At 30.0% G+C, this 14,682-nt stretch overlaps 4 protein-coding genes across 6 annotated transcripts; 2 read left to right on the forward strand and 2 right to left on the reverse strand.

The window, feature by feature from the left end:
* The first annotated feature begins 4,724 nt into the window (after positions 1 to 4,724).
* Positions 4,725 to 10,113, forward strand: LOC126920434 (exportin-6-B). 2 transcript variants are annotated; one of them, XM_050730788.1, is made up of 16 exons: positions 4,725 to 4,951; positions 5,407 to 5,610; positions 5,723 to 5,914; positions 5,998 to 6,157; positions 6,274 to 6,530; positions 6,607 to 6,773; positions 6,853 to 7,159; positions 7,240 to 7,332; positions 7,403 to 7,571; positions 7,647 to 7,785; positions 7,870 to 8,228; positions 8,295 to 8,622; positions 8,699 to 8,896; positions 8,970 to 9,248; positions 9,321 to 9,486; positions 9,564 to 10,113. In XM_050730788.1, exons 1-16 carry the CDS (start codon positions 4,949 to 4,951, stop codon positions 9,639 to 9,641), a joined length of 3,099 nt encoding a protein of 1,032 aa, XP_050586745.1. In that variant the 5' UTR covers positions 4,725 to 4,948; the 3' UTR covers positions 9,642 to 10,113. The 2 variants fall into 2 exon arrangements, with proteins under 2 accessions (XP_050586745.1, XP_050586744.1); XM_050730787.1 differs by lacking the exon at positions 4,725 to 4,951 and adding an exon at positions 5,000 to 5,102.
* A 107-nt stretch (positions 10,114 to 10,220) lies between these two features.
* LOC126920435 (putative aldehyde dehydrogenase family 7 member A1 homolog) lies at positions 10,221 to 12,577 on the forward strand. Its single transcript, XM_050730789.1, has 9 exons — positions 10,221 to 10,391; positions 10,524 to 10,740; positions 10,819 to 11,006; positions 11,081 to 11,280; positions 11,357 to 11,472; positions 11,565 to 11,693; positions 11,772 to 11,881; positions 12,010 to 12,270; positions 12,337 to 12,577. The coding sequence occupies exons 1-9, from the start codon at positions 10,236 to 10,238 to the stop codon at positions 12,547 to 12,549; spliced, it is 1,590 nt and encodes a 529-aa protein (XP_050586746.1). The 5' UTR covers positions 10,221 to 10,235; the 3' UTR covers positions 12,550 to 12,577.
* Positions 12,563 to 13,299, reverse strand: LOC126920437 (rRNA N6-adenosine-methyltransferase Mettl5). The gene is made up of 2 exons (XM_050730793.1): positions 12,954 to 13,299; positions 12,563 to 12,877 (listed from the first exon to the last, which is right to left on the reverse strand). Exons 1-2 carry the CDS (start codon positions 13,291 to 13,293, stop codon positions 12,585 to 12,587), a joined length of 633 nt encoding a protein of 210 aa, XP_050586750.1. The 5' UTR covers positions 13,294 to 13,299; the 3' UTR covers positions 12,563 to 12,584.
* A 145-nt stretch (positions 13,300 to 13,444) lies between these two features.
* On the reverse strand, positions 13,445 to 14,514 carry LOC126920438 (SOSS complex subunit C). Of its 2 annotated transcripts, none has more exons than XM_050730795.1 (4): positions 14,274 to 14,514; positions 13,900 to 14,027; positions 13,706 to 13,830; positions 13,445 to 13,622 (listed from the first exon to the last, which is right to left on the reverse strand). In XM_050730795.1, the coding sequence occupies exons 2-4, from the start codon at positions 13,925 to 13,927 to the stop codon at positions 13,467 to 13,469; spliced, it is 309 nt and encodes a 102-aa protein (XP_050586752.1). In that variant the 5' UTR covers positions 13,928 to 14,027; positions 14,274 to 14,514; the 3' UTR covers positions 13,445 to 13,466. The 2 variants fall into 2 exon arrangements, with proteins under 2 accessions (XP_050586752.1, XP_050586751.1); XM_050730794.1 differs by having other exon boundaries at positions 14,147 to 14,514.
* Positions 14,515 to 14,682: the final 168 nt, after the last annotated feature.

The raw sequence follows: 14,682 nt of genomic DNA on the forward strand, positions 1-14,682 counted from the left end.
TATGCCTAAATCAATATAGGACACCATATGTAGGTCACAAAGTCAATACTTTTGCTCTAAAACGTAATTTTACACCTCCTTTTATGACGATATATACTTTATTTAATTTACTCATCCACATTGTTCCATTTAAAATCTGTTTCATCTAAAATTGAGAAAGAATCAATACAATGAAGTAACGAATTAATAAATTCTGTTAATTTCAGTTCAAGATTTTTAATAAAGTGAAGATGAGAAAATTACGTCAGTTTTACTTTCCATTTATTAATATTAGTTACGTCTGAATTAATAATTACGACGACCTCTAAAGAACTTTTTATATTTGAAAAACGAATAATAGTTAATGATTCAACTGTTTGCCCAGAAAATACAGCTGACTAAACTTTAGAATGAAAAATTAAAAAATAAAAAGATTAAATTAGTTCGACGTGTGAAACTCAATTTTCAAGAGGAACAAGTGTATTACAGAGACAACGATTAGGCGAATAATAGCACACTGATGTTTGGATATAACTCTGATAAGGTTTCCTTTGTACATGTACTCGCTATCTGCATAATGTGCACAGATAATATGTGCATGCCACTGTTTGCCAATGTGTGTTTCGAAAATTCAATTTAAATTAGAATTGCGTATTTTTCTTAGCTTTTAACAGCAAAAATTTTGAAGATTAATAAAATAATAATATCGATTAATCAACTACGAATACATTTTAATAGCACTAATTAGAGCATACATTAGTTCAAATTTCAATAATTCAAGCTTCTCACTGTTTACATAATCGGTATAATGTAAACGAGAAGCACTTATGAGAATACAATAACATCATTAGAATTATCACAAGACAAATTCCGATATTCATAGTTTTGAATATTCAAATTAGATTTTGATGTTGAAATTGAAACTGGAGAATATTTAACTAAACTTAGCATGTTTTGTTTTAAAAGCTAGTATACTATTGACCGTTTAACCATAAACATACGTCGCATTTGTTTATACAATATAGTTGGATATATATTATACATTGTAAATGCTCTTGATAATTACTTTTAGTCCCTTCTTTAATACGATATGACATATTTCAATCTATACTTTTAATGAGAATATTTCGTAACAGAGAAATGTCTAACTTTATTTATAACTAAAATTACCGAATGGTACAAAAAGGATTTGTATGAATATTTCTTACAATATTCATTCGATGGTATCCATAAGTTTTATAATATTCTTAACATACGTTTTCCATTTAACGATACACTTTTAAAATAATGAGAAAATAGCTACAAAATGTTCCTCTTCTACATTCGACCCAAAAATTTCTCGAAAAGTTTGCACTCCAACAACAGTGTATGCAATTACAGTTAGAGTAATTATAAATTCATATAAAATCTCAGTTTTTGTTTCTACTTTCTTTTACATCTGCCGTTAATACGTATGCTAAATATCCCATCTTTTTAAAACAGCCTGTACCCATATACACAATTTTTTGAACGTATACTTTTATATTTCATAAACCTTCTAATGAACTCTCGTGAAATTTCTAAATAATAATACAATTATATAGGTATTATAAATAAAATTATAACGATTTCTATCGTATCTCAAAATAAAAGAAATTTGTATGTTATTTAAAATAAAAAATTAAAGTTTTTAAGTTATTTAAAATTAAAATTTAATGAAACTCAATTTTTTAAGTTACTTGAAATTACTTCAATCTTATTTTGTAAAATGTTTATATATCTTATTATACATTATTGAAAGGAAAGTGAATTTATTATTCAATGATCATACATAGATATCTTTGTTCAGAACTCATATATTGCGTAACAGCATTAATTTACGAATGAATAAGAAAATGAATAAAACATTCGCTGTCGGTTTACCAATAAATAATTACTTCGAAATTTGTCGATAATATAAATTATAATACGAATTAATAACAGAAAATCACGATAAATGAACATATATTCTCTTGCAAACAAAAAAACAATTAATAAGTAATTGATAAATAATTAGTAAATGATTTCTATTTATCTTCTACAATATTATTTATCTTGGAGTATATACAAAGAGAGAAAAATATTCTTTGGAATATAAATATTAATTAAATATATAATATATGTAATATATAAAATATTCTTTTCTTCACTTTAGTATAAAATTTCAATATCACTGCTTTATTACTATACAAGAGCAGTGCCAGAGATTTTATGAAGATTTTATGGAACAAATTAAAATGAGAAAATAACCTTTTATCATACAAAGCTTTACTTTTGAAACAAAATAAAACGATTGACTTGTACTTACATTACGAATAGCGATCCAATCTTATATTTTAAAGAAAATTAAAATAAGAGAATAACTAAGTTTATTATATGAAACTTTACTTTCGAGAAAAATAACCTATAACATTTGTGTGTATTTTACCAATAATAATAGCCCAGCCTTATAATAACACTAATAAATCTTTTAATATCAATATATTTATATATTGTTCATTTAACTGCACGTCACATTTCACTCACATTAAATAATGAACATTCGACGAATATTAGCCAGAGAATAAACCACGTATGGTAACAAGTCAATTCTCCCGCGAATATCCCAAGGTATAAACTGAACTTGATTTAAATTTTAGCCGCAATCTAAAAGCGGACTATGAACGAAATTAACCGCGTAGCGCAGTATGGTTTTCTTCCTATCCTAGCTATTTTTATCAAATACCTTTTAGTTCTTTTGTTTTTTTCATATTGACAAGCAATCAGTTCGAGCTATCGATGGATAACCGAAATTCATACAAATAAAGGTGATGTGACTAAACTTAAAAATTTTCTATAACTTTAACATTCTTAAACTTAAATAATTTTATATCTCATGTATGATAGAAGCAACTTAATTGAAATTATTAAACATTTCTTCAACTTAACAATTTTAGGCATATATCGTTAACAGTTATTTACGAAATCTCTCGGACTAAATATGTATATAAATCCAATTTGCTTCAACGCGAGCAACTCTGTTTTACTTTCATGTATAAGGTTATGTTAAAGATTATTTTAGTTAAATTATCAATTTAATTACATATATCGCTTTGCTTGATAGAATTTTAAAAAAAGTACGATGAACTGAATTCGACAAATATTCAAAGTAATCGAAGCAAGAATAAAAGAGATAAGCATAACGTTCACGTTATTAATAATTTCGGAGATGAAACAGCGCGGGCAGATCACATTGAAAAGTTAAGAATATAATAGCTTCTGCTCAGAATTACCATCTCAATAAACTGTTTATTCAATGTGCATAAAGATGACAACTATTGTAGACATATACAATTCTTTATTTCGTTTACGATACTAATTTGAAATTTCACAATTATATTCGATCACTCACCGAAATCTCCAAAATTGTGAAGCATAAAAAGGTATTGCATTTCAGGTTTATCCTGTCCTTCATAGCTTCCAACTTTATCAGTTTCCCCTATTTCTACATTTCTGTACATCCGGAAATCATAGAAATATTTGACAATGTAAAAATAAATCTAAAACCTGTTGATTTCAATCTTTAGTTGATGATACTTTGGATGACACTCTTTCTTCTTTTCCTACGTTAAATCTTATAGATTATAGATTGATGCCACGAAATTATGTCAATAATAATCGAATATCGTAATGTCGCTATATGTAATTACACATTTTATCGTTTACCATCATTTCACTGGCGCTACAGTCTTTCTCAACACCGAGTCGGTAACGTCGCGCGAGACACAAAAATGATAAGATAATATTTTCGGTAAATACAAACGTACATATGTATATTTATACATACATACTTGGATAGTAATTAAAATAAATAAATAAAATATTAATTAAATATTAAAATTTCCTATAAATAGAATTCTCCTGAATCGTTAACGCCAGAAGTTATAGAGACAGAATTAATTAAATAGTCTTTGGATTATATGACACGAATTTACATTTTTCTACGTAAGTAAAGATAAAGACTAGATCAATATCTGCTTGCATTTAATTTAACAACATTTTGTATAGTATACAATTCGGAAAACAGGTTCTAGAATCGTATATAATTTATGTTATATTTCACTTCTCACGTAATGCAATACATATTTTATAAATAATCTTAAATATCAGAGGTGACCTGCAGTGTAATGTTCAAAACAATTCTCGACAAAGTTATTTTAATCGCTATTATTGCTTAATAATTTAATCAAAGACGTCATTTTTTCAATTTCACCAACTACATACTGCACAATTATGTGATGCGTTGTGTAATAGTTCTGTTTATGCGATAGATATGCATATCTCGGCTATGTTTATACTTCTTTTTCGGAGATATTGTTTGAGCTATCTATTTTTTACTAAGTAAAAAAAACGAATATCGGTTTCTAACCGGATACATATAAATATTTATACAAAACAGCAATGTGTATAAAATAGAAAAGAAATATGAAGTTACGGCATAGAAATAAATATCGTAGATGTGAAAAGACCAGGGAAAAATACGATAGAGAATTATATACTTACCTATATGTATATAATCCTATAAAATAAAAAAAGTCGTATAAATTTCAAGTAACATTACAAGTACTTCATTTTTCGTGATTGAAATAAGGAACCAAAGCTCTAAAACGAACCTTCAATAAAAACGATTGCTTTTTTCATTCTTTCCTACTATTGGCTACATCTAGTAATGGTATACATCTAGTAATGGTATATGATGGCTTCTATTCGTACACACATATGCCAGAAATATAAGTATACTAAATGTATTCATGTGGTATCTAAGTACTTACATGCAGGAATCGAGAGATCGAGTATTTAATTACTTTGTTGGTTCAAACATGACGTTTGACAAGTGAGAGCCTAACCTTGTGTGATTTGTGTATTTATATACGGCATTTATAGCAATACACGCTCTTTGACTGTAGCTATCATGGTACGTGAAATAATTATCATTTGATGTAATTAAACACACGTATTATATTATGTTCTAAAATAAATATGTACGTTTTAAAATAAAATATACGTTATCGTTAAATAATTATATGAATGGTAATCAATGTGAATTATTTTACAAACAAATGCAGGTATATCGTTAATAGGTTTTAAAGATAACACGTAAATCTCTTAATATTTACTATTTAGGAAATGAATAGATTCCTTTGTCAAAATTATCATTAATTATTAAATTAAATGGAATAAAGGAAAATTACTAAAGAATATTTTGAGAATGTTTTCCACTTTCATAAAGAAAAATTTTAAAAATTCTGATCAAAAGATTATTTTCATAATTTCCAATTTCTATCATATATAATATTGAGCATAGTTCTTACTTGGTATTTTGATATTTTGTTTCATTACTGAAACACAAAGTAAATATTACATTTACAGGACAATGATGCAGTTGCTCTTCAGAATTTGGAGCATCTGATGACTGAATTTTTCTCTCCAGAAACAACAAATGAACGAAAACGTATAATTGAAAGAAGTTTCCAGGAATTTGCAGGACAAATTGATTCCTGGAGACCTTGTTTACATTTCTTGTCTTCTACTAACAATCATTATGTCAGTATGTTTGCTTTATCTACATTAGAGGTATGAACTAACACAATTGAATTCCATTATTTTAATTGTTTGTAAAGTAAAATTTTCACAATTCAAGAAAGAGTAAAAAATTAAATTAGCTATGAAATGAAAATTATTGTAGACGACAATTGGGAGAAGATGGCCAATACTGCCATGGGAAGACAGAGCTCTCACAAGATCAACTTTATATACATTATCATTAGAAAGAGGTGTAGCTCCTTTTGTAAGAAACAAAGTAGTCAAACTTGTTGTAGATATTGCTAGGCATGATTGGCCACATTTCTATCCAGATTTTTATTCAAATATCTTACAGGTTTGTATATATTTTAGCATTGAACTTAAGTTTTCAATTAACTATTTCGTTCTAACTTTTAATTTCCTTGTTTGCATTGATAGTTATTAAGTCACAAGCATACAAGACTGTTGGGTCTCATTTATTTGCGAACAGCTTCGGAAGAACTAGCCACTCCAAGAGAAGATTTACCAATACAAAGGAAAAATGAATTATTTAGATTTCTTAGTGCTCAAGTACCATTGACTTTGGATTCTCTTACAGGTATAGTTCATATATTTTACATTATTTCTATCTTCATTAAAAAAACTATTTAATTATTATTTTTGTTTAATATTTATTAAAATATTTGTTAAAATATTTTAAAATATTTATTATAGTACTTCTAAAAGAAGCAACAAAATTGCAAAGTCGTTCTGGAACAGTTACACCACCTCCATCACCCACTAGCGGTCAAACAGTAGCACCTGCAAGAGCTATTCTAGATGTAGAAGGGCTAGCCACAGGAACTAGTGAAGTGTGTATAGCAACATTGGATGTGTTAGCACATCTCTTTAGTTGGATTGAATTATCAGAACATATCTCTACAAATTTATTGGATGCTATCTTTACCTGTGCCAGGTATCACGATTCAATGGTAGGATTGTGTATCAAATATCACAATATATTGTAATTTAATTAGCAAATATATTAATCATATATTTTATTAACAGAATGGCAAACAGATTGAAATGGCCGTACAAGCTGTGACTACGATAAATGAACTTTTATATCGACCGCTATGTTCTCCCGACGTAACCGATAGATTATTAGTAGAAATATTTCAAAATGGAGTCACATTATTTCAATTTTTGGAACGTTTGGATTCTATAAACGAAAGGTATTGAATGATGTGATGCATCTGACAAATTTTTGTAACTAAAGGCATTACATTTGTGAGAAAGTTATTATATTTCTAGTTATATGGAAAAGCTGACAGAGTTCTTACAATTATTTGTAACAAATCATTTGAAGAGAGTTGAATCGTGTCCAAAATTTCCAGTAAATACGTTATTAGAAGTCTTGTGCCATCATACCTTTCAGCAATGCTCAACAGTAAATGGATATCTACGATGCTTAGATGTTTGGACTACACTTTTAGAAAGTACTCAGTCTCGGTACTCACCAGTATCATTAGCTCTTGCTGAGAGAGTATTGCAAAAAATGAGTTTTAAGCTCAATACCCGCACATTGAAAGATCTTGATACAGAAAGCTTAGACGAAAATGTAAGGAAATCTACAAAATTTCATCATATGTGTCCTGTTTTTAATTTAGATCTATTTTAATCTGCATATTTTTATTATAGGAAGAAACAGAGTGGCAGCATTTCTTAAGATGTAATATAGAGTGTTTAGCGAAAATAGCAGATATTTCTCCGATTCCGATCTTTACATTATTGGTAAAATTTTCATCAATTATATGTATATATCATTTAATTCGCAGTTTTTAATTGTGTAAAACCTTTTTAGTATCGTTCTTGGAGGGAAGGATTAATAATGTTTGGAGAATTAGGTGCTGTTATTGCTAACAATCAAGTTATTTTGTTAAACGAATCAGAAGCATCAAATGTACACGCGCATTTACGAGATTTAGCTTCTACTACTCAAGCGTTAGCTAGATTGTATTCACTTTTCCTCGGTAAGTTAGTTCTTATACATATAATAATATCATGATTATGATTTAGTACAATATAATTGTTTAATAAAAAATAAGGCGATGATCAGAGCATTGACCAGTCATTAGCTGAAGAAGTAGTATCTCAAACATTAGATGCCTGTAAATTTGCCAAGACAAACCAATTGTACAAAGCATCATTGCAACCAGCTGCAATTGTAATAGATCTTATAGAAGTGTAAGTAATGTTTATAAAGAAAAGTATTTTCATGCAATTTTCAATATAATGCAGTTTATATAAATGCTTCGTGTTGTTGACCAGTCATTCACAGTTGTTAGCATCACTCCAAGCTTGGTGCCATTGGATAGCCAACAGGCCAGAAAAGACAAAAGAATCACTATGTCAACGATGTATTGATTCATGCATTTTAGCATTAGATTATACAACATTCTGTGACAATCCACCACCAGCGAATTTAACTCATTCCGCCACACATCTTTTCCAAAGTATCACTGCTATGTTGAAACCTGTTTTATGGGATGAACCCACGTTTAGAAACTTAATTTCAATGGTAACATATCCATTCCTTAAACCTGATACAATAAAAGTACTACGAAGGGCATTAGTAAATGCAATTGTCTTACCACATGGTGATGGATCTATTAGAGAAAGATTGTTGGGTAAGTAATTAAATGCTTACTAAGTAATAAATCTTAATAATACATGTATGATTTCAATCCATGTAGGCACGATGGTATCGACATTATCTACACCTCTCGGTTTAGAAGGACAACCTGTACCTTCGGAATCTACCATTTCAATGACAGTAGTGCCATTAACTCAATTACTAGAAGACTGTTCTGCCTCATCCACAACGATAAAAAAAATGTTACATTCGTGTTTGGGATCAACTATAAATCGAACATTAGAATTATTGCCATATATGATAAGATGTCAAAGCGTATGTGAGATTCTGCTTAGTTTCTTGCATTCAGTGTTTTCAGTACTACAACAGCAACTAGGCCCTGAGTTTACTCAAAATGCAGTTCAAGGAATGCTACACATTTATACTAGGTAGATCATTTCATTTCTAACAATTTTATTTAATTTATATCATATAATTTTATTTTCATATTTGATGCATTTACAGAGAAAATATATCCGCGGGACCTGCATTAGATCAATTATTAGAAATCTTAATATTGGTCGTATCAGCACCTAGTAATGCATTTAAAGCATTTGTTCCTTCAGTGACTAATCTATGTTTAGGCCAAGTCTGGCCTGCTGTTGGGAATGATCTTAGTGCATATCCAGATACTACACTTGTATTATTAAAACTTTTCCACAGGTACTATACGAATTGTATTTTGGCTATTTGAATCATTAATGTAACAATAATAAAATTTAAATATTCGTTTTAGTATACTTATGCATCGATGGCAATATTTTTATAATACTTCTATACTACGCACTCTCGGTCATACTGATGAAGACGAATCCGTCGAACACAAGGAAGAATTAGTTGCAATTTTAGAAGCTTTCGGCCAAGCTCTTCTTCAGCCGGATGTTAACATATTTCGTCAAAGTCTACAAAGTCTAGAACAGTTAAATGTACGGTGGCGACTTTATCAACGAGCTGTGTTCAAAGTTCACTTACTCGAGAGATTTCTAATGGCATTATTCACTGTTCTATTTCAACAGTTAGTGGGATATTTTTGAATTATAATTTGTTTATCCTGAAGTGATAAAATATCTTAAACATTTATTTCTAGATCCCATAATTTATTGGCGGATGAGATTGCAACTGCTATTCATAGTTTAGCTTCAGTTAATATAGCATGGTTTTTCGGACATTTTTTGCCAACATTCTTGGCAGGTTGTGAAGGTGTAGATGATATGCAAAAAGCTACATTATTAGGAAACTTTGACAAGTCCACGGTAAGTAGAACTAGAAAGATCACTTCGTAAGTAAGTTAATAAATAATTTTCTTATTGACTTTATTACGTATTAATAGGATCAACCGACTTTGACGAGATCGGTGCTGCAGTTAATTTCTGATTTACGGTGTTATCAATTTTGTCGACCCGGCTGAAGCAGTTGCATTTCGATGCGAAGATGCATTACGATGACATATTCAATACAAGTTTCAAAACTTCAGTAATGAAATTTAAAAAAAGCAACATTTTAAATAAATTTCCGTGCCTCGTGGCATATACCAAACATTTTAAAATCATAACATATAAAGAGACGAATGTTTCTTAATGTTACAATTCTGTATCACCTTGCAATCATTGCCGTATCACCTTGTGATGTTACTAACATTATTATAATGTTAGGATAAAACACTCTTTTCTAAATATTTAAGTATTGCGTTTATACTTTCTAATTCAATCTATTTCATGAAGTTTTATTGAAGTAATATACTCCCGTTAGAGAACTGAATATACGCAAGAGAATTTTTATTACAGATTTTAAAAAAAACATTGTATATTAGTGTCAAACTAGCATTGTAATTATTTTGTAACATGTATGAACGTTAAACTTAATTCCAATTTTTTGTGATATTTACTGGTATTTAAGCTTATCATACCCCTTCTCTTTTTGTCGATAAGCGGTCGTTTTGATAACCCGGAGTCTTTTTATATTGTGGCTTGAAGATTAAAGAGTTAGTCGTAAATATTTAACAATGATTCGTGCGTTGTCGAGAAATAGCATCTACATTCCTCAATTACAGAAAGTGAGGCACTTAGTAACAGATCCAAAATATGGATTCTTAAAGCAGTTAGGCCTTACAACCGAGAATCCGGGTCTTTATGATGGACGATGGGGAGGATCTGGCAAAGTATTCTTTTCTGTTTATTTAATCATATCATATGACTTTTAATTTAATTAATATTATTGATTTAGTTAATAGTAATTAAAATTATATCAATTACAATACACAAGAAACAGTTTTATTACTGATACAATGCAGGTAATAGAATCAGTTTCACCAGCAACTGGTAAAGTAATAGCAAAAGTTCGAACATCAACACCTCAAGAAGCAAGTAATGCTATTACAGAAGCTCGTAAAGCATGGCCTCAGTGGGCATCACTGCCAGTTCCTACAAGAGGTGAAATAATGCGGCAAATAGGAGAAGAACTACGAAATAATTTAAAACCACTAGGACGATTAGTGTCTTTAGAAATGGGTATGCTTTGTTTATTCACAAAATTCTACTTTTTAATATTGTAACTTAATTTTAATATTATAATATATGACATTGCAGGCAAAATATTGCCAGAAGGTATTGGCGAAGTTCAGGAATTTATAGACATATGTGACTATGCTGTTGGCTTATCTAGAATGCTCCCTGGTAGTATATTTCCTTCAGAAAGGAAATATCATGTACTTTTTGAGAAGTGGAATCCTCTTGGAGTAGTTGGAATTATTTCTGCATATAACTTCCCTGTTGCAGTAAGCAAAATTTGAAATAATAAAGTGATTGGTAAATAAAAAAAATAATTAGATTAAAAAAAAAGATATTCTAGGTATATGGTTGGAACACTGCTATAGCAATGGTGTGCGGAGATACCGTTGTTTGGAAAGGTGCACCTACTACCCCATTGACTTCTATTGCAACTACAAAAATAATTGCAGGAGTATTAGAACGAAATGGTGTACCAGGTTCGGTTGCATGTATGGTAACAGGTGGATCAGATGTTGGTGAAACTATAGTTAACGACACGCGGTAAGATGTAATATATTTAAACCTTAGTAAATTTTTGTAATATCATAATCAATGCAATTACTATTATTATTTATAGCATACCTCTAGTTTCATTTACTGGAAGTACTGAAGTTGGTAGAAATGTAGCTGTTAAAGTTCAGCAACGATTCGGAAGATCATTGTTGGAACTAGGAGGCAACAACGCAACAATAGGTAAATTAAGCAATATTAATAGCAATAATTATATCTTTATCACATGATTACAGTATATTAAATTTAATTTAATTTATTACATTTTGTAATAGTTGCTTCAGATGCAGATCTAGAAATGGCAGTTAGAGCAGTAGTATTTTCCTCTGTAGCAACAGCTGGACAGAGATGTACCAGCACTAGAAGAGTAATTCTTCACAACAAGATAAAAGATGAATTTTTAGGTAAAGTTTTATACTTTAGTTCAATTAAATGTAATTACAGCAAGCATTTAATAAAAAGATAATGTGTAAATTTAATAGAAAAATTGAAAGCGGGATATAAGAGTATTTTAGAACGAGTAGGAGATCCATTAGATGATAATATTTTGTATGGACCATTACACAATCAACAAACATTAGATAAATATAAGGTACAAGTGTTGTGTTAATATCATGAAATCAATTATTAATACGATTTACAAATGATTTAACAAATATAAAATATAAAAATACAAAACTACAAATAAGCGACGATAATATAATTAACAATCATTTATAGCAAGCAATAAATAGTGCTTTACAAAATGGAGGGAAAATTGAATTCGGTGGAAAACAAATAAACAGAGTTGGCTTTTATGTTGAACCAACCATTATTACTGGTTTATCACCTAAAGCTGAAATTGTTCAAAGGGAGACTTTTGCACCAATTGTATATATTCTTGAAGCAAATTCTTTAGAAGATGCTATTGCTATTAATAATGATGTACAACAAGGATTAAGTAGTACTCTATTTACCAAGGATGTAGGAAATATGTACCAAGTAAGGATATAACTACATAATTGTATTATATATGTCTCAAAATATTGAAACATAAATATTTTGTAGTGGGTGTCTGCACATGGCTCTGACTGTGGGATAGTAAATATTAATATTGGAACTAGTGGAGCAGAGATAGGTGGAGCATTTGGAGGAGAGAAAGCTACAGGTGGTGGACGCGAGAGTGGAAGCGATGCATGGAAGAATTATATGCGACGTTCGACTATAACTTTCAATTGTGGAAATGAAATGCCATTGGCTCAAGGCTTGAAATTCGAGTAATTAGAATATACAATTTGTGTCATGAAAATATTTTATTAATTTAATTCAAATCGTATAAAATCCACCTCAATATCTACATAGTATTGTTTATGAAATTTATATGATTGTGGTATATCAAATTTCACTTCTGCAATAACTTTGCCTTTGGCTCCATACTGTGCGGCTTTTTGAAGAACGTAATTACGCGTGCTTGTTTTATGTAACGAGTATACAGTATTTGACGCTAATTTAGTCGCGATTTCCAAAAACTTCATATCTATGCCTGCATTATGTTTGGTACCAAAAGGTGGATTCATAATAACTGTATCAAAGAATTTCTCGAATCTCCCTGTAAGATTGTATATAATATAAAGATTTGTACTTTTAAAAAAGATTTGTACTTTTACATATTCATATATCTATACCTGGTAGATATTGTAGTATATCACACTGTACAGTTTCCACAAATAATTCTAGATCATCGCAATTTCTAGATAGAATGTTAAGTGCATCAGGATCTATTTCAAAACCAGTCACATGACTTGCTTCAAGCATTTTCGCTCCAATTGATAAGTGACCACAACCACAACCTAAGTCAGCTACTGTTCGTCCTTGTATATCATCAAATTGTACTTGAGCACAGTACAACATCTGTGATGCTACATGAGCACTAGTACAATATTGTTCAAGCAATACTTTTGGCTTTTCAAATCTGTCTAACTCTTGCAACCATGCCTCTAATTTGCGAAGTGTAATGCTAGCCATTTTCTGTGTTTAATTATCAATTGTCACCCAGTGTTATAATTTTAGTTCTATTACTTTTAAGAGGTACCCTTAGAAGGAGGTACTTAGTTCAGATTAAAAATCACTTTATCACACTTGATCAAAGTCTGTAGAATTATTTATTACTTATGAATTGAAGCTGCAACTTAATGTTTTTATTTAGCATCAAATCTTGGAAGAACTGGTAAAATAAGATTGCCAAAGGAAGAATCCTGTGTTACAAAGTAACCTGATGATGCTGCATGTGCATTATGTAAAGCAGCTCTTTGGGATGCATTCATTACAACACCATCAGAGGTCTGTGTAGGAGGCTAATGAATACAGAGGATTAAGAAGCAAACATATAATTTATCAGTCGATCTAAACAAATATGATATATAGAATATATATTTACCAAATTAGAAGGACAACCTGTTGATGTAACGGCTAATGATGTATTCAATGTTGGTGCTACACCTTGCTTTAAAAGCAATTGTTTTTTTAATTGCAATTCTTCTAAGATTTTTCTATTCTGTAATTCTACAATCAGTGCGAATAAAGATCTAGTATCAATTTTATTGAAAAAAAAATAATTATAAATAATATTACCTCTCGAATTTGATTGTGAAAAAGCCATCAAAGTTTCGATTTTTAAATTGGAAATAAATTACGTCGCCGATTGATGCGACGATGCGCCGTTGACGATGCGACAAATATAATTTATTATTAAATATTACCTAAAAAGTACATAAGAGACACATTTAACAAAGGAATATTAAATTTAAATAAATTTTTGCTGACAGTTTATAATTTCGCCATCATGCTAATACTTTCATTGTTGATCAATTTGCGTTACCTTAACCTCGTCGAAACATAAAATTCCTAAAAAATATCTTTAAACGAAGTTCTATACCAATACTTTAACTGCCATTATCGATATTATAACTACTTATCTACTTCTTTATTTACATAAAATTATTTACGATGTCAAAAGTTTGTTGCTTGTAAAATATTTACGTATCTTCGATAATCTCTAACTTCGTTCTACATAGTAAGGTATTGTTGCGTTTGATTTTGTGTGCGTATACTTATATCGGATTGATATACATAGACAGTGGTGCGAGGGAAAATGAATGTAGAGGACACTGGTATCAGTAATAGAGAGGAATGAAGTTCACTGGGTGAACAACGGTGGCGCTTCATGTCAAAGCCACTATGGCTGTGATCAATTCGCTTCACGGAATCTCATATCCATAGAATATATATATCAGTGATACGATCGCGCTCGTTTCTTTTCTCATCAAAATACCCACTAGAGACAGAAACTGATACCCCGAATTACAACCCAGAATATTGCTCTCTCACTCTTGTGTTCTCTTCACTGGTTCTTAA

The sequence above is a fragment of the Bombus affinis genome, chromosome 9 (assembly GCF_024516045.1).
Source record: "Bombus affinis isolate iyBomAffi1 chromosome 9, iyBomAffi1.2, whole genome shotgun sequence".
Lineage (NCBI taxonomy): Eukaryota > Metazoa > Arthropoda > Insecta > Hymenoptera > Apidae > Bombus > Bombus affinis.

Bases quoted from the DNA above. Each gene is read 5' to 3' on its own strand.
- LOC126920434 (XM_050730787.1), top strand. From the start codon at position 5,061: ATGAATGGTAATCAATGTGAATTATTTTACAAACAAATGCAG. The intron at 5,611-5,722 runs GTATGAACTAAC...AAATTATTGTAG, and splicing joins TTGCTTTATCTACATTAGAG to ACGACAATTGGGAGAAGATG. The intron at 6,158-6,273 runs GTATAGTTCATA...TATTTATTATAG, and splicing joins GACTTTGGATTCTCTTACAG to TACTTCTAAAAGAAGCAACA.
- LOC126920435 (XM_050730789.1), top strand. From the start codon at position 10,236: ATGATTCGTGCGTTGTCGAGAAATAGCATCTACATTCCTCAATTACAG. The intron at 11,473-11,564 runs GTAAATTAAGCA...ATTTTGTAATAG, and splicing joins AGGCAACAACGCAACAATAG to TTGCTTCAGATGCAGATCTA. The intron at 11,694-11,771 runs GTAAAGTTTTAT...TAAATTTAATAG, and splicing joins GATAAAAGATGAATTTTTAG to AAAAATTGAAAGCGGGATAT.
- LOC126920437 (XM_050730793.1), bottom strand. From the start codon at position 13,293: ATGGCTAGCATTACACTTCGCAAATTAGAGGCATGGTTGCAAGAGTTA. The intron at 12,878-12,953 runs GTATAGATATAT...ACAATCTTACAG, and splicing joins TATACTACAATATCTACCAG to GGAGATTCGAGAAATTCTTT.
- LOC126920438 (XM_050730795.1), bottom strand. From the start codon at position 13,927: ATGGCTTTTTCACAATCAAATTCGAGAG. The intron at 13,831-13,899 runs GTAATATTATTT...CACTGATTGTAG, and splicing joins TTCACAATCAAATTCGAGAG to AATTACAGAATAGAAAAATC. The intron at 13,623-13,705 runs GTAAATATATAT...TGTATTCATTAG, and splicing joins CAGGTTGTCCTTCTAATTTG to CCTCCTACACAGACCTCTGA.